At 54.9% G+C, this 18,068-nt stretch overlaps 1 protein-coding gene across 3 annotated transcripts in view; it reads left to right on the forward strand.

Moving 5' to 3' along the window:
• Positions 1-17,395, forward strand: part of Tbc1d16 (TBC1 domain family member 16) — a 65,921-nt gene extending 48,526 nt beyond the window's left edge. For 2 of the 3 annotated variants that reach the window (XM_038326632.1, XM_038326634.1), the window contains 9 exons: positions 1,547-1,708; positions 2,547-2,694; positions 3,592-3,759; positions 4,228-4,376; positions 5,001-5,135; positions 5,922-6,108; positions 9,355-9,534; positions 11,733-11,879; positions 12,879-17,395. In XM_038326632.1, coding sequence (XP_038182560.1) covers positions 1,547-1,708; positions 2,547-2,694; positions 3,592-3,759; positions 4,228-4,376; positions 5,001-5,135; positions 5,922-6,108; positions 9,355-9,534; positions 11,733-11,879; positions 12,879-13,127 — 1,525 coding nt within the window. In that variant the 3' untranslated portion in view covers positions 13,128-17,395. The remainder of the gene's footprint in view (positions 1-1,546; positions 1,709-2,546; positions 2,695-3,591; positions 3,760-4,227; positions 4,377-5,000; positions 5,136-5,921; positions 6,109-9,354; positions 9,535-11,732; positions 11,880-12,878) is intronic. The other variant, XM_038326633.1, reaches the window with a different exon arrangement.
• Positions 17,396-18,068: the final 673 nt, after the last annotated feature.

Consider the following 18,068-nt stretch of genomic DNA (forward strand, 5'->3'; position numbering starts at 1 on the left):
CTGTTTTCTCCTTGATGCTGAGAGAGGAGGGGCTGGACCCAGGCTTCCCAGGGATCTGTTCACTGGGTGGTTTACACCGGATCTTCTGCTCTAGCGGAGAGCAGCTACTGACTGTGCCGAGCCAGTACAAGACTGCAAACCCCACTCCTGCCTGCCTTTGCTCAGGGTATACCCGCGTTATTGTTTGCGGAACTTACTGCTAGATCTACACACCAGGATTAAACCAGCGATGCCTAAAACTATAATAAAATATTTTGCAAAAGAAAATGTAAATAATTCATGAATAAAAAAAAGAGAGAGAATGACAGGGTGGCATAGCCATACTACACGCTCAGGGAGGACAGAGCTCAGGTTCCATCCAGTCTTAGCTCTGCTGCTCACTGGCTGTGTGGCCCCCTCTGGTCCTCAGTTTCCTTTTCTGAAGAGTGGATAATCCTACTACTCATGCAATAAGATTACACGCTATAAAAACACATGAGGACCGGGCGATGATGGCACAGGCCTTTAATCCTAGCACTCAGGAGGCAGAGGCAGGCAGATCTCTGAGTTCAAGGCCGACCTGGTCTATAGAGCGAGTTCCAGGACAGTCAGGGCTACACAAAGAAACACTGTCTCAAAAAAAACGAAAACCTGAGGGCTAGGGAGAGGGCTCGGCGGGTGAAGAGCCTGCTGTGCGAGCACAAGGACCTGAGTTTGATCCCTTGCACTTACACTTTCTGACGACAAACCCTTGTAACCTCAGCACCAGAGAAAATGAGACAAGAGACCTGTGCTGGGCAACCAGTCTGGCCAATCAGCGAGCTCCAGGGTCACTGATGGGCAGCCAGTCTGGCCAATCAGTGAGCTCCAGGGTCTCTGAGAGACCCTTAGAGGCCGAGGAAGATCCCTGATGTTGACTCTGGCCCTGACACATGCTCTGATGCCTGTGCTCGCCCCCTTCCGCCCCGCCCCCCCAGCACGTGGGAAGTGGTCAAGCCCATGTCCCCATGTCACGGTCTATAGTTAGTGTTAGTAGCCTATGTGTTTCCTCATATAAACATAGTTTTTCAGAAACAAGAAATCTTAACCTGGGTAGAAGCACTATACTGTCTAAGACTGTGACGGAGCAGCTGCCCTTCACAGGCCCCAGGGGACCAAGCACTTTACAGTTGCTTATTCCACACATATCCTTGCTATCGTCACATTATAAATAAGATGTAGAGGCTCGGGGAGGCTTGGTAACACGCCTCTGTTCACTCAGGAGGTGTGAGCTCTGTCTAGTGTTGTCTGCCATCCTGGCAACTTCCTGCCTGTATCAAGGTACCTCGGCATCTGCTCATGAAAAAGACGCTTTTCCAGTCAAACTGTCACTGTGCCCAAAGAGTAACGGACCGACTCACTCACTTGTTTGTTCCCTAGCATCTGGGGCGCAGCTTCCGGCAAAGCATGTTCCGTCATATGCCATGTGTTTAAACTTGGGGTGAATGTTGCGTGTCCCCCTCCCCATTCTTCTCCTGGGCTGGCATAGCGGAGAGATGCGAGGTCCTCACACCACCTGTTCTGCCAGCTCCCCCTCTAGCTTGGATGCCAACCTGCGGTTCCCTGACAGCAACGGCCTCCTGCAGACACCTCGCTGGGATGAACCACAGCGGGGATGTGCCCTGGAGCAGATCTACGGTGTGTTCCGTGTGGACCTGGGCCACATGCGTTCCCTGAGACTCTTCTTCAGGTGAGTCTGCTTCCTGGCGGCGTGTATATGAGTGTGCGCAAGTATGTGTGCCTGTGTGTACATGCGTGTACAGATGCATGTGCACACATGTGGGGAGGCATATCTAGCCATGTGCATTTCCAGTCTCGCGGACATCGAGGGGCTGCAGCTGGTCTAGTTGATGCTGGCCATTTGCCTCCCTGATCCACTGTTGTGAGTGGCACTCCCACTTGAGGTCATCCCATTCTGTCCTCCAACATCCTGCTCAGGAAAGAAAACCCACACCAGGTGGGTGCTGCTGATGAGCAGTGCCGGCTTTTGTGCCTCGGGGGCACCATGCGTCATTTGCATAGCTGGCCTTTAGAGAAAGGTGGCCTTTCCTTCATAGACCCCAGTCGCTGCCCCCTGCCGACGGTTTTTCCACGTCAGCCCAAGTCAGCACCCTAACAAAAGTCCCTGTAGGAATCCCTGAGGTGCTGAGGTGGTCGGGTCTGGTGACAGTCTGGAGGGAGATTGCGGGAAGCCCCCTCCGGGAACCCCTATGATTCAGACATGAGGGTAGAAGAGGTTAAGCAAATCCCTGCGTGGTCCTAATCTGCCTCCAGCAAGCCCTCCGCACTCCTCCAGGTCTCCTGCGTGGCTCAGGAATGGTGTGCAGGGTTCTCTGGATCCAGCTGCCTTTGCTTCCTAGGTAGAGGAAGTACTGAGCTTGGTTGACACCACTCCTCACACAGGCAGCCAGACTCCCGTGGGGCTCACTATTTCCTGCCTGAGGTGGCTGACAGCCTGCTCTGGTTAAACTCAGACCTCAGAACCTGCGTGAACGCCTCCATCCCTCCCCCACCTTGTGACCCTTTAGTGATGAGGCTTGCACGAGTGGCCAGCTGGTGGTGGCCAGCCGGGAGAGCCAATATAAGATTTTCCACTTCCACCACGGCGGCCTGGACAAGCTCTCCGAGGTGTTCCAGCAGTGGAAGTTCTGCACAGAGACGCACCTCAGGGACCAGGTAACCCAGCGGAGAGTGGAACGGACATGGTTGGTTAGGGCCAGGGGTGGAAATGCCTCTCCCAGAATACCAGCTCCCAAACCCGTGGGTCTGGGACCATCCCAGGACACCTTCCTCACCGGTCTGGCTCTAGGGATCCCCTGGGGACGATGGCGTTTGGCTGTCTGGTTTGCAGTGGCTGCCAGCAATGTGCTTGGGGTTGAACTGTGTGCCCAGGCCTTTCTGAAAGTCATTCTGAGCCCTTGAAGACTCATGTTTTGACAAGGCTTCTTGCCATATTTTGCTCAATCTGCATACAGAGCAATAAGAGCCCTTTAATCACCTGCTTAAGGTTCTGTATGTGCTTATTAGAACCGGGGGCTGACTTTATAGCCCTACCCGCAGAGCCTCCCGCCAGCTCCCATTATTACAATAGAGGTATGTGCCCCCCTCTGCATCGAGCAACCTTTGATTTTTGAATTAAATGTCAGCTGCGGTTTCGCCCTGGACTCGTGACTGCGCGTGGAGACAGTCTGACAGGCTGGCTCCCCCCGCTCGCCGAACAGCGGGCCTTTGTATGTGGCCGATCGAATGGAATCTATTGCAGGCTCTCCCTGGCAGAGGGAAGTTGGGCCGTAAGGGGTATTAATTCTGGTTTTCTTTGCGGCTGGGGCAGGAGAGGGAGTGGGGGCGGTGGAGGCTGTGAGCTGCAGAGGGAGAGCGGTGTTAGGATGAAGGTATTTTCATTTTAATTGTGTCTAATTACACTTGCCATTTAGGAGTTTGTGTGCAGGGACAGCGCCTCCCCTCCTCCCAGAGGAGAGACTGGCTTTGACATCCTGGGAACAGCATCTCAGGCTTCCAAAGCCCAAGATCTGAGATCCTGCTCTCCACCCGGGGCTCCTCCCACCCATCCAGCAGGTCACAGATGAGAGGACTTGCATGCAGTTCTCTATCCGAAGGCCCAAGCTGCCATCCTCTGAGACCCACCCGGAAGAGAGTCTGTACCGGAGGCTGGACGTGTCTGCCTGGCTCAACCACTTGAATGATCTGGGCCAGGTGGAGGAAGAATACAAGCTACGCCAGGTACGGCGGCCACCTGGCCAGCCTCCGGGGAACCCTTGTAGTCAAGCCGCGGGGACAGAGGGTGGGTGGTGGGCCACCGCCTCTGGAGGGTTCTGTTCACGGCATTGATGAAGCGGTCAGGCAGCTTCACTGAGGAGACAATTGCGCAAGATTGGGGATCCCATGTGGGCCCTGCAGACTCTGAAGTATTAAAACCCCCAGGATTAGTCCATGATGTGAGAATGACACATCGATCTCAGAGTGCCACCCCGGGGGGGCTTTGACATTGAAATGAGCCGGTTTGTATCCTGTATGGGAATGCCTCTCCAACACTTTCCCCTTGTAAACATGTGCAAATTGCCGGGGTCTGAATCGAGGCGCGCCAAAGGCCCCACGACACCCTTCTCTGGGGATTTGGGGTTCTTTGAGCTGCCCTGTTTTATACTCTATCCCCCCACCCACCCCCTCAACTTGTGCTGCTTCCTCCAGGCCATTTTCTTTGGCGGCATTGATGTGTCGATCCGGGGGGAGGTCTGGCCTTTCCTGCTGCACTATTATAGCCATGAGTCCACGTCGGAGGAGCGCGAGGCACTGCGGGAGCAGAAGCGAAAGGAATACGCAGCGATCCAGCAAAAGAGGTGCACTGCGCCCCAGGAGCCCCATCTAACCCCGGCGGGGAAGTCAGAGGTGTAATTCATCACCTACCCATATTCCGTGAACCGTGGTTTCTTTGGAGCGTGAGTCTCCCAGAGCCAGCGCCATTGGCAGGTTAAGGGCAGTTGCTACACCACACCCCCAGCGCCTTGGTCCAAGGGCCAGGGTTCACCAGCATCAGGCTGGGCTGGGAACCTGACTTCAGGACTGAAGGCTGCCTCCCCCAAGGGTTTCACTGCCCACAGGCTCCAGTCAGCTCTTCTCTGCAGGGCTAGACTTGAATTAACATGAGGAAAGCTTTGAATACACCACACACTGGTACATGCACACACACACACACACACACACACACACACACACACACACACACTCACACGTCCTCTTGGGAGCTGGAGGATTGGTGGTGACAGTGCACACACGTGCGCTTGCGTGCACACACACACCCTTCTGTTGGTGCCCATAGCCCCAGCAGCAGAGTTGGAGCTAGCAGAGCACAGGCCTTTATATCCTGGAGTGCAGCTAGGGAATAGTCCTATTCCCTCCCTGGGTACTCCAGGGCATCCCCCTGCCACAGCTGACCCCAGGATGGTGCTCTGTCTTCCCCACAGGCTCTCCATGACTCCTGAGGAGCAGAGAGCCTTTTGGCGCAGTGTGCAGTTCACCGTGGACAAGGATGTGGTTCGGACAGATAGGAACAACCAGTTCTTCAGAGGGGAGGACAACCCGAATGTGGAGAGCATGAGGTACCTGGTGTCTCTGGCCTCCCCATGTGAGTCCTGGGCTGCTGTGAAGCACAGCTCTCTACCCAGAAAAGGGGACCCACAGGTTACTTTAGCTCCTGACCCCTGTAGCAGCCACTGAGTCCCAGCTGAGGGTGCCAGCCAAGCCCCCCAACCCTCTCCTGGCTTGGCCCCTGCTCACAAAGGACATTCCCCATGCTGCCATGTGTGCTCGCATCTCCTCATGATGGGCCTTCTCTAGAGCGCCATCCTGAGTCCGAGGATGCCATCTCTGATATTCTGCTGCAGCCTGGCAAGTAACTGCACAAAATTAATCGCCCATAAAAATGACCTAGCCCAGTCCACCCTTTGTGTCACAGTGAACCAACCGTCAAGAAAGCAGGACACACATTCCTGCCCAGCCCCTGCTCTGGGCTCTGGCACATGCTGTTACCGCTTGAAGAATGAGTCCCACTGACTTCCATCAGAGCCCAGACTTCATTTTTTATTTTTTTGAGGCAGGGTTTCTCTATGCAGCTCTGGCTGTCCTGAAACTCTATATAGAGCAGGCTGGCCTCAAAATCATACAGATCTGCCTGCCTAATGAGTGCTGGGATTAAAGGAATGCACACCACACCCGGCCAATAACGCACACTCTCGAGATGATCAGCTCTGTGGTATCTGCCTCTGGGTGCTGCCTCCCCTGAGACCAAGAAGAAGGAGGGGCCCCAGCACCTGCACGTCAGGCCCTGATGGGGACTACAGAGATGGGATAGGTCAACCCACCTCTGCTCCCCACTGTCCCACCAGGAGGATCCTGCTGAACTATGCCGTGTACAATCCAGCCATTGGCTACTCACAGGGCATGTCAGACCTGGTGGCTCCCATTCTGGCTGAGGTCTTGGATGAATCGGACACTTTCTGGTGCTTCGTGGGTTTGATGCAGAATACCATCTTCGTTAGTTCTCCCCGTGATGAGGACATGGAGAGACAGCTGGTGAGGCATGCATGCATGCGTGTGTGTGTGTGTGTGTGTGTGTACTGTGGTGTGAAGGCATATCATGGGGCCAAGCTCACACATGCATTTGTGTGTGTGTGCGTGCGTGTGTGTTTGTGTACACTGAGTATGCATACTATGGTGAGGAGGCATGGGGACAAGCTCACATGTGCATTTCTGTGAGTGTGTGAGTGTGTGTGCGTGTGTGTACTATGGTGAGGAGGCACGGGGACAAGCTCACACATACATTTGTGTGTGTGTGTGTGTGTGTGTACACTGAGTATGTTTACTATGGTGAGGAGGCATGGGACAAGCTCATGTGTGTTTGTGTGTGTATGTGTGTGTGTGTGCATGCGTGTATCACTGTGTGCTGTGTGGGCATGTATATATTGTGCCTTACATATGTGGGTATGTGTGCTTACCTCTGTGTGCATATGTGTATGTATATGTGCATGTCTGTCTGTGTACCAGAGGGTTCAAAGAGACAGCACACTGCCTTGTTTCATTTGGTTTTTCTGTGTGTAGCCGTGGCTGTCCTGAAACTTACTCTGTAGACTAGGCTGGCCTTGAACTCAGAAATCTGCCTGCCTCTGCTTCCTGAGTGTTGGGATTAAAGGCGTGCGCCACCACTGCCCAGCTGCTGCCAGGGGTCTTGAGGGTGAAATGCCACCATGACATTAGGAGTCAGTAGGTGGCAGAAAACCAGAGTCTCCTGGGAAGAGCCAATTGGCCACCTCCAGGAGATATGTGGTTGGGTCTGGGCCAGCCTCTTAACCCTCTCTTCCTGAAACCCCAGAGACTGACTGTTTAAGACCCTACCCTGCTGGCCTTCTGCCTCCCAGCAGGGCTATCACGATCCAACCTCCTGGGTAGGACAAAGAAAGGGAGGTCCATGCTACTTGGCTCTAGTGTGTGCCACTAGCAGGGCCCATTACAGACCGCCAGGGCAGCTGTATGCAGTGGGAACAGACTCAGATGTCCAACAGGCAAGTCTCACATCTCCCTCCCTCCTTTTTGTGGGGCTCAACTGACTCTGATCCCATGTCCCACTCCTGTCTCCGAGAGATCAGCTGTACATAAACTGAGAAGCACCTAGTTCTTGGGGCCTGGATCTTGTCACTGAGAGGCACCTGTGTTTGTATCAAGCTCCTGCCAGGATGTGAGTGGCCTGCCCTCCGTCCTGCACATGACCTGGTCTGGAAGTAGACAAGCTGACAGAGTGAGCGTAGGAGCCGAGGGCATTGATCTCTGAGGACAGGAGTCGCAGGTGCCCCTCCCGTGGCTGTCTCTATTCCCTACTGGTCTCAAGTGTTGGAGTCTCAGCTGCACAGAGGGTTTGGGGTAACCTTGCTCAGTGGCCTCTGACTGGATGACGTATGCCTCAGGCAGTGATGGCAGAACTCAGGGGGGCAGGAAGCATGGCCCATCGATCAACCTGGGGCCTGGGGGGTTGTGTGAGCAAAAGTGTGTGTGAGAAACAGCCAACGGCAGGAGGTACAGGGCACTCGGCAGTTGTGCACAGTTATGCATGTTGGACGTTCTTTAGAGAACCGTCAGCCACACCGTGGCCTCGACCTTCCGTGAGCTGCCGAGTGGAGACCCTGGCCGGTCAGGAAGGACTCCAGGACTTGGGAGCCACACAGCTCCAGGCGCTAGGGATAGCAGTGTGCTTGCTTAGGAGTAGTACGGAGTCCTGAGGCCCCACACTATCCTCGGGAGCCTCTGATTCCGCTCAGCAGCAGACAACTGACCCCTAACAGGACCCTCGGCCCCTGCCTCATCACGCATCCCTGTGATGTCAGGTTTCCACGGTACCCAGGGAGGCAATTACAGGGTCTGACGCCATCGCCCTAGCAGCCTGGCAGCACATGACCAGTGACTCATTAGCTGCTGGAGATTGGTTTCCTGGTGGCGTCAGTAGTCGGCAGCCCCCACCTGGTGCTGCCAGAAATAGCCTCTGTCAAGTCCCATGCAACCCAGTGACCTGACACACACAGGAATCCAGCATTTTGAAACTCAGACAGCGTCTTGAAACTGCAGTCAGCTCTGGGAGTCGCTAGATTGTGGTGGGACAGAAGGGGCTGTCGCTCTGGGGTTTCACGAATAACCCTGCTTGCCCTGCCTGGTTAGGCATCCATTAGGAACAGCCCCTGGGGGTCGACTGAGGCTGGGGGATGACTTCACGCTGAGTCAGTCAGTCTCCTTGGCCACCCAGGAGGTCATACTATGCCGAGGGCTGTACCATGGTCTCCTGGGATATCTTGCGATCTAAGAGGCACCGGTAGACAGGTGTGGGCGACATTCCAGCGGCTGGGGCTGGGAGATGACTCAGCAGAGTGCCTGCGGTACAAGCCTGAGGACCCAAGTCCTGATCCCCAGAACCCTGGGAAGCTCACGGACAGGTGGATCCCTGCCGCTTGCTGCCCATCGGCGAGCAAGGTTCAGCCAGAGACTCTGTCTGTCCGAAAAAGGTAGACTTGAGCTGGAAAGATGGCTGAGAGGGTTAGAGGATGCACCGCGCCGCTCTTGCAGAGGACCTGAGTTTGATCCCCAGCACCTGAGTCCGTCAGCTCACACTTGCCTCTAACTTCAGTTCCAGAGATATCTAACTCTGGCCTCCTTGGCTACCTGAAGTCATGTATACAGACCCATCTCTACACGCATGATTAGCAATAATAAATAAGGGCTGGAGAGATAGCTCAGCGGTTAAGAGCACTGCCTGCTCTTGCAGGGGACCTGGATTTGGATCCCAGCACCCATACGATTGCTAGGAACCATCTGTAACTCCAGTTCCTGGGGATCCCATTCTCTCTTCTGGCCTCCATGAACACCAGACATCAGTGGGATGCAGACATACGTGCAGGCAGATCGCTCATACTCATAAAATAAATATGTTCGATTTGTTTAATAATAAATCTTTTTTAAAAAAATAAAATAAGGTAGACTGTTAGGAGATACCCAATGTCAACCTCTGGCCTACACACACACACATATGAGAGAGGGAGGGAGGGAGGGAGGGAGGGAGGGAGAGAGAGAGAGAGAGAGAGAGAGAGAGAGAGAGAGAGAGGAGGGCTTGTGGGGGGTGTCCAGTGGTAGTCTGACATAGTAGCTGGCTGATGTGCTTGGCAGACAGACTTCCTGTGTGTGCTTTGGGGCTTGAAGGTGCCCTGAGTAAGGTCTTTCTGGCCCTGATAGGCAGGTTTTCCGGGGGTCTGGGTAACACCCTCCTCCCCCTGCCACCCCCAGCTGTACCTGCGGGAGCTGCTGAGGCTGACACACCAGCGCTTCTACCAGCACCTGGTCTCGCTGGGCGAGGACGGCCTCCAGATGCTGTTCTGCCATCGCTGGCTCCTGCTCTGCTTCAAAAGGGAGTTTCCTGAGGCCGAGGCCCTGCGCATCTGGGAAGCCTGCTGGGCCCACTACCAGGTGAGCAGAGCCAGCGCTGCTACCCGTGAGTGCAGTTGTCATCCCGTGCTTAGGCGGTGGGGCACCCCAAACCTCCTCTCACGTGGGGGTGTCTCCTCCTCACACCATCCAGCCGCCTGTACCGTCGGCTTCAGTCCGCCCCTCCCATGTAATTGAAATCAATGTAAATTGCTGGCTGACATGCTCATTACTGCCTCTGTCAACAGCCGGTTGGTGGGAGGGACAGTCACAGCAGCCCAGGATGTATGTCCCCACATGCTGTGGACGGTGCTGTGCTGCCCTGCCCCCCGTGACTGCCGGGCCACCCTGAGCTGCCTTTCCATGGCTCCAGAGCGAGCCTGGATCAGGCATCCACTCGTATTCGACACCTTCAGTTTCTCCTCCCCCACCTGGCCGACTCCACACCCTAAGCTACACCCAAGCCATCAATGGAAGGAAGTCAGCAAGTCATTTTGACTCCATCAGCCTTAAAAATAATAATACTCAAGTTTGGAGAGATTACTCAGTGGGTAGAGTGCTTATCTTGCAAGACTGTGAATCCACTCTGGAGTCCCTGAACTCATTTTTTTTTTTTTAAAGCCAGGCATGCCAGACATGGTGGTATATACACTTTTAATCCCAGCGATCTGGAGGTAGAGCAGACAGATTTTTTGTGAGTTCCAGGAATATCAAGACTACACAGTGTGAACTGTCTCAAGACAAACAAACAAAACACAACAAGCAACAGAAAACCAAAACAAACGAAAAAACAGCTGTGTGGTACATACCTATAACCCTCGTGCTGGGGGAGCAGAGACAGGCAGATTCCTAGGCTTGCTCGCTAGTCAGCCTAGCCTAATTGCTGAGCTCCAGGTCCCAGGGAGAGAGCCTGAGATACCGTCTTCTGGCCTCATGTGGGTGCACATATGTATATGCACACGTGTGCTTGCACAAACCAAAAGCAGTACCATCCGTGTGCCCTGGGCACAGCTCTGTCCTCCAACTCTAACCCCGGCTATGGAGAGCACATTCTGAAGTCGCTCTCCCCCTGCCACCTGCAACATCCACTGCCAATGCATCCTAGACTTAAAGACTATTCCAGACAGACATTCAGAGTGGCCAGGGAGGCTGAGTCAGAGGGAAGTGACCCAGCTGCTCTCTGAGGTTGTTGGCAGCCCCTGCTCCTTAGCCCGCTGGCCACTGTCCTGTTCAAGACCCACAAAGCAAGTTCATGTTGCCATCAGATTCTGGAATTAGTGGTCCCATCTGGAACATCCTCCTCCCCCCATCAGCTGAGCATGAAATCCTTTCAGATGATGAAGGAACCAGGAGTGAGCTCCAGAGGGGAGTCACTGCCAGGTGAGGGCTAAGCTTCCAAAGGAAAGGCTTCATGCAGGCCTCTGTGCCGTGGCTTGATGCCCCGGGAGCTGGGACTTGCACTCTGGCCCAATCCCCGTAGAATGTATCTCATTCTCCCCTCCTCCCATTCCTTCGGAATAAGAAGGCAGGCAGGCCAAGGATGCCCAAGGATGGGGACTTCAGCACCCACTGCCTCTGCACGCTGCTGGTGTGGTTGGGATATGGCAGCCCACATGGTATTATCAAGATACTCAACAGGGACTTTCTAGAACCTCCATCCTTCTACCTTCATGTGTCCAGGCAAGAGGACTCCACAAAGTGACCCTACAGGAGGTGGGGAGGGGCTGTAGGCATCTCATTAGGGGCAGCAGGATGGTAGCAGCAGCTACCTCTAGGGAGTGACTTAGTAGGGATCTTCCTAGATGCTCTGCCATCAACCATAGACAGGGGTGCATGCTAAGGACACTTGGCTGATGCAGGAGGACTCACCACCAGGAAGTCAGCCGCCAGAACTTCTTTTTTGTTGGCATATTCTAGAGTCTTCAGGAAGCAGTCTGATCAGCCCTTCATGCACACATGACACCCTCACGACCTCTGTGCACGAGGTCCTGCCATGAGTTCAGACAGGCTAGGTAGAAAAGTATGTGTTCTCTTCCCTCATCACAGACACCTCCCAAGAGAGCACCAACGGCCAGGGTGTGGCGTAGTTATCCATTAGTATGTCACAGCGGCCCAGCATGTAGGCATCACCGCTGGCCCTGTCTTCAGGTGGGGGAAGTGGAGGGTAAACCAGAGGTGCAGGCTTCCCAGGTGCATAGGACCAGGCCCAGATATCCTCTGAGCTCTCTGTCTCCCCACAGACGGACTACTTCCACCTGTTCATCTGTGTGGCCATCGTGGCCATCTATGGGGATGACGTCATCGAACAACAGCTGGCCACAGACCAGATGCTCCTGCACTTTGGGAACCTGGCCATGCACATGAACGGAGAGCTGGTGCTCAGGAAGGTGGGCACCGCACTGGCCTGACCCGTCAGGTCTGCCCCATACAGAAGCAGGTCACATGCTGTACAGCCCCACCCCTGCCCACGGAGCCCCACCCCCACCCATGGAGCCCCACCCACACCTCACAGCCCCACCCCCGCCCACGGAGCCCCACCCACACCTCACAGACCCACCCTGACATGGGAAGCCCTGCCCATACCTAAAGGACCCAGCCACACAGAGCCCCACACACACCTCACAGCGCCACCCTGCCCACAGAGCCCCACCCCTGTACATGGGCTCAGCTTGCTCATAGAGCCCCTCACATCACAGAGCTCCACCCCTGCACCCCACCTCCAGAGCTCCAGCCTGCCCCTCGCTTGCCTGTTGGGCTTTCTCTAACAAATCTACGGGGACTAGCACCTGACGCAACCTCCTCTGCCCAGCGATGCTGTCGTGTCCTCAGGGGACCATCCGAGGTCACAGCCTTTTTCATCTGCTACAATGTATACATGCCCAGCCAGTCCCCACCCAGGAGTGCCTCCTTCCCGTCCAGATCTAGAAAGTGAGGAAGGAGAGGGAAAGCCTCACTTCTTACCCATGGCTTGAGTCCCAGCTACCTCCTGATCCCCACTCTCTAGCTGACTGTGCTTTGCGTTCTAATCCTCTGGTGGTCCATGGGGAAGAGAAGGGGTCTTCGGGCCCATCACCACACTGACCTTGCAGGGGTGCATAGTACCTCGGTGAGGCAGGGGCCTTTTACAGTCCAGAAGGGATTGGGACAGGGTTGCAGGGGGTCAAAAGACAGGAAGGGCTGTGTAGGAGGTACCCTTCTGACTCTCACACCTCACCCATTTGGGGATTTCGTGTCTTAAACTACCCAAGTATCTCATGGTCCATTTGGGCAAGACCCAGGCCACTGTGCTGCCCCTCCATGAGTGTATCCCTTGGGTCCATGTTCTTCCACCATTCCCTTGCATCCTGATGGTCTGGCTGTCCCCTTAGCCTTTCTTCTCTCTGCAGGCCAGGAGTCTCCTGTACCAGTTCCGCCTTCTGCCACGGATCCCCTGCAGCCTACATGACCTGTGTAAACTGTGTGGGACGGGCATGTGGGACAGCGGGTACATGCCAGCTGTGGAGTGTGCTGGCCACCACCCGGGCTCAGAGAACTGTCCCTATGGGGGCACAATGGAGATGCCATCACCTAAGCCCCCAAGAGAAGGCAAGAAAGGCCCGAAGGCACCGCGGGAGGCCTTTGGTTTCCGCAGATAGGAAAGCCTCTGTTCTTGACAAGGAGCAAGAGGACCTCCCTAAGGTCCTGGGCAAGTGGGAGGGGGTGGGGATGGACGTGAAGGGAACAGAATCTAGAAATACAAGGAAAGGCCTCTGGCCAATGCAAAGAGAGCCTTGTCACCATGATGACAAAATCAGACTCTAGAAGTGACAGCAGATATCAGATGCCCCGGAGAATTCAGCTCCTGAAAGGCTGGCCCCGGATGTCTGCCTGCTGCACCAGAATGCAGGCTGCTGGGTGGCTGGGGGACTCGAGCAGAGCCCAGAGTCTCTCCACAAGCTGTGGGCAAAGCAGGATCCAGAAAAGGCTTCATCCTCACACTGGCACTGGGGCACAGGTGAGCAGGACTGTCCTGAGTGAGTCAGGCATATTTCTGAAGCCTCTTGGTCACAGCTGCAAGACCCCTGTGAAGACACCTGTCCAAAAACAGAGAGAGGGAGGGAAAGAGGGAAGAGAAAGAGAGCGCAGATGTTCAGACCTGAACTTCCCACAGTGCCCATGTGAGTGTTGGGAAGGACATGCCTACCCCAGAGGCACAGGCTGGTTGACAAGTGTCAGACGTACCTCCCACTGGGATCCTCCCCTTAGGATCTGAGGTTTGTCATCTCTACTCTCTACGGAAAACAGCAACCCACTGGGGCCTGAATGGGTTGAGGGGTGTGGTATGTGCAACCATGGGATCCTCTGAAGAGAAAATACTTGGTCCTGGATAAGTGGGAGTATCTAAATCCCCAACCAAGACATAAGGCACCTGAGATGGCTAGGAAGGGACCTCCGCCTCCATGAAGGACCTGGCTCCTGTTATGCAAGGGGGCTTCTGTCCCTTGGCATCTCTGCTGGCTGAGCAGCACTGGGCTGCTCTGCCTCTTACCAAGGAAAAGGTCACCCCCACACTCCATCCTCCAAAGCTGAGGACTGAGGTTGGTTAGTGGTGTGTTCTAGAGTATCCCTAGCTGGTGTCCCAAAAGCTGGTGCAAGGAAGGATCCTGCCTTGACCCCCTTCATCATGGGCTGAGTCTGTGTGGGGATGCAGGCGGCAGGGGTGCACAGAGGTGCCCTGCTGTTGACTTTTCTCACTGAGAGCGGCGCTGCAGGACGGTGCCACATTAAAAGGTGCTTATCAGAACGTAAGCAGAGATCTCTTACAGCCGGCCGCTCCCCTTCTCAGCCTTCCCTTCTCCGGGAGCATTTCTGAGGATGTGAGTCCTTCTAGGAAGAGCCTTTGGGAGAGAGTGTCCTCATTGTTGGGGTACAGGCATATCTGCTGTCCAGCACCACAGTATCCATACGTAGGACACAGCCTCCACGGCTAGAGCCTGACTGGCACACAGGGCGAGCGTTGGGTCAGCAGTCTAGGCTCGGTGGCTCTGGTCTTGGGTAGAGTTGCTCACTCTCTTCTGGGCTCACCATTTCTGAAGTCCCACTGGGTACATAGGATGTATGGGTGTGTGGCGGCACTGGCCTCTGGGTCTCGGGTCACCCCATGACGGGAGAGGCAGAAATGAGCAGTGTTTTTCTAAGTGCTGCTGGATACCCACACTTGCTGACCGCCCGAGGGGCAGCAGAGCAGGTGGCCCGGCTGAACTCGGCATCCGGGAGACTGAACCCTCAGCTCTGGTGCTGCTATGAGCAATCACGTAGCAGAGGCCTGGTGATTCAGAGGGGTCCCATCTGCCTACCGCTCCAGGAAATCTAGATACATATCACTCCCAGGAAGGAGGAGCCAGCTCCTACCCTCCCCCTCCCAGGATCACACAGCACCCTGTCTCCTGTACTCTGCTGTGTATGGTGGGGATGGGGAGAGCAGGCCCAGGGCGTCACAGACCCTGAAGAGTCTCAGAGAGCAAGGATCCCAGTGCTCCCCAAGACCTGACCCAGAACGGTCAGTGACAGCCTCATATCAGGTATCCCCCCTAGTCCTGTGGAGTACCCGTCCCTGGTGTTACCTGCAGCGTTAGAACATCTGGGGCCTCTGCAGCCAGACATGGTGTGTGGGCTCACAGAGCCCTGTTCTGTTCTGAGGAGTGGAGAGGCCCTGCACACACGGAACAGCAACCTTAATCTGGATGCAATTAGAGGAGACCAGCCAAATACCCTGTGGCAGCTGTTACCCCAGGATTATTTCCAGCCAGCAAAAGGCATTAGGGTGATAATTCAGTCATTAGACTTCTAGCCTTCCCACCGCCAGGACATACAAATCATGGGTAATCAGCCCGCACACCGTCTCTTGGCCACAAGGCTTATTTAACCCATTTTTTAAAATGACACTTAATGCTATTGACCAAGCATGCCTGTGTGCGCATGCCCTGCTGCTAATGTCTGTGCTGACGACATCGCCTAATGTCATTGGGGCTCTGGTAAAGAAGGACACCTTTGGAGTGCGTGCGTGCGTGCGTGTACTAACACTGGTGAAACGTGCCTACCTTGGAAAGGGTCACTTACTCTCCATGTGGAGGGGACAGTGTTGGTGGAGGGGGCAGCAGCAGGAGGTTGGAGTAAGATGTTTGCTCCCCTGCCTGGCCAGTGTCCTCACTGGGCACAGAGAAGACACTGCTTCCCCCCGACAGCTCTGCCTACAGGTGCCAGCCAGGAGGCCTGGCTCACCTCTGCAGACAGAGCTGTGTGGTTCGTGAACAACCAGGGATGCAGAGGGAAACAGGTTAAATTCAGGAGGGGAAGATTTTGGTCTTGACTGAGGTTTTGCTACAAGTGGTGTGAAGCCTTTGATGGACAGGAGAGCAGCGGCCCAGTGGAGGGTCACCCCAAGCTGGTGCCTTTGATGGCCCTGGGCATGGAGAGGGTATGGCAATAAGGAAATGGGGAGAACTGTAGGCTGAATCAGGAGTCAGCTCCCGAGCGGTTCCTCTGTCCTCTTCCCCGCATTCATGTTTTGTTGTGCCGAAGAGGCAGTGTGCGGAACTTGGAGCCCACACTCATGCTAGGCGAGTGTGCTGCCACACTGGGTGACACACCCGACCCGTCTGTTTCGTGTTTGACAGAATTAATTCAGGCAGAGATCAGCCCCTCACAGCTGCAAGAGTCTACCTGTGGCCTCCCCTCTGTGGACTCCTCTCCAGTGCAGTCAGGCTGGGGTTGTGAGGGACACCCTGGGCTGGCCAGACAGTGGGAAGGAGCCTGACAGAGGTCTCTGGAGGTCACCTCTGGAGGGTGGAAAACTTATGCAGGGGTATAGCCTGGGTTCATGACGGGCCAGGGCCCACCCAGCTGGGCCACTGAGGAGGGAGGAGGACACAGGGAAGCTGGCTAGCCTGAGGCTAGACTTGCCAGATCCCCGGAGTCCCTGAAGAGCCAAGCAGCCTCTGGCCTTAGTCTTGTGTTTCTAAAAGGCTGCAGTGCATTTTGTCCTGCATTAACCTGGTCTAGAAGGAACCACCCCAAACCTAAAGAAGCCAGTGTCCTCCAGAGCTTCCCTGGCAGGGAGTGAAGGGTTCCCCTAGCCATTTCCTCACCCATAAAAGGAGAGCAAGGTTCTCCATCACGGTCCTTCAAAAGACTGCTCTGGGGACTTGGATGTAAAGGCTGCCACAAGAGCAGCAAACCATGGCCCAGGGACCTCACCTGCCACTCAGGGAAGAGCCCACTGGCCTTAGCCTTCCGCAGCAGTGACCAGGAGGGGCTGTCCACTCCCATCGAGTGCTCCCCTGGGTTTGGAATCAGCAGACCCACGCCTCTCCCATGTCACTGCCTCCTGTGTGTCCTCTGCAGAGGGCAAGCCTCTGTGCCACCCACACCGACCGTGAAAAGCGAGCCACAAAGCCACCTCGTCGGTTTTGGCCTGTGCCTGTCTGTGCGCATGCGCACGTGCTCTTGCGTGGCCAGCCTCGCCCACAGCGGGGAAAATCCTTCCATGAGGACTCCGCGCTTCTTCAGCAGCTTCATGCAGATACCTGCCACCACCAGGCCTTTAAATACATTGCATTCAGTTCCAGGTGGGAGGATAACACTTCCAGCTCTCAGAGATCAAGTCATGTGACTATCTTTCTTCCACACTTGGAGGATAAGGAAGACAGCCTTTTGTGTGTCTTGTTTTTAAAGTAATGAAATAATCCCCATTGCTGATGTCTACAGCAAGTGATTCAGTTTCTCTGTTGTGTTGTGTGTGTGTGTGTGTTTTTTTTTTTTAACAGTCCTCTTCCGGTCAAGGTCAGGACTGGTTACCATGACCCTTGTTAATCCTGACTCTCATGGATTCCACACAAAATAAATAAAATAGTATTGCCACACACATGGTCGGACGCCTTCAGAGAAGCCTAGTGAGAGTGGCCGGGTCAGACAGACCAGGTCGGGCCTTTAGATGTGGCCAGCCTGCCTAGCTCCATGGCTGCTCTGAGATCACTGGGGTGCAGAACCAGAAGGGTTGGTCAGCAGACCCTGCTCTGGGAAGGCCAGGGGCATGGCCCAAAGGTCATGCTAGGCCTGGCAGTAGAGCAAAGTGGCTTGGAGAACTCCGGAGTGCATTATGGGCCTCGGGACCATTAGCTCGGAGTCCATGGATCCGTGGCTACCCAATGCCTGGGAACTCTGACAGTGTTTGACAGGGCGTTAGATGCCCTCTTCTATTTCGGGAAAAGCCCAAGTCATCCTGTGTGAACTTCCTTTGGGAGACAATCAGTATATTGAAACTTGGTGGGTGCAGGCTGGGTGTTTAAAGGGAAATTCAGGCATCACCACTGGGATCTTGATGTCTTAACCAGCCCTGGGAGCCAGTCACAGATCATGAAGCTGAGGTGATGAGAAGGTACACAAGGGTCTGTCTGGGTTCTGTGGAAGTTTCTGGAACAAATGGGGTGGGAACTCTGGCCTTCACCTGAAGCACCCGTTGGAACTTTGAGCTCCTTCCACATGGCTTATGTGTATACTAGTATGCCCTACAGAGACTAGAAGGGCCAGGGGGTGAG

This window comes from Arvicola amphibius, chromosome 4 (assembly GCF_903992535.2).
Source record: "Arvicola amphibius chromosome 4, mArvAmp1.2, whole genome shotgun sequence".
Taxonomy (NCBI): Eukaryota; Metazoa; Chordata; class Mammalia; order Rodentia; family Cricetidae; genus Arvicola; species Arvicola amphibius.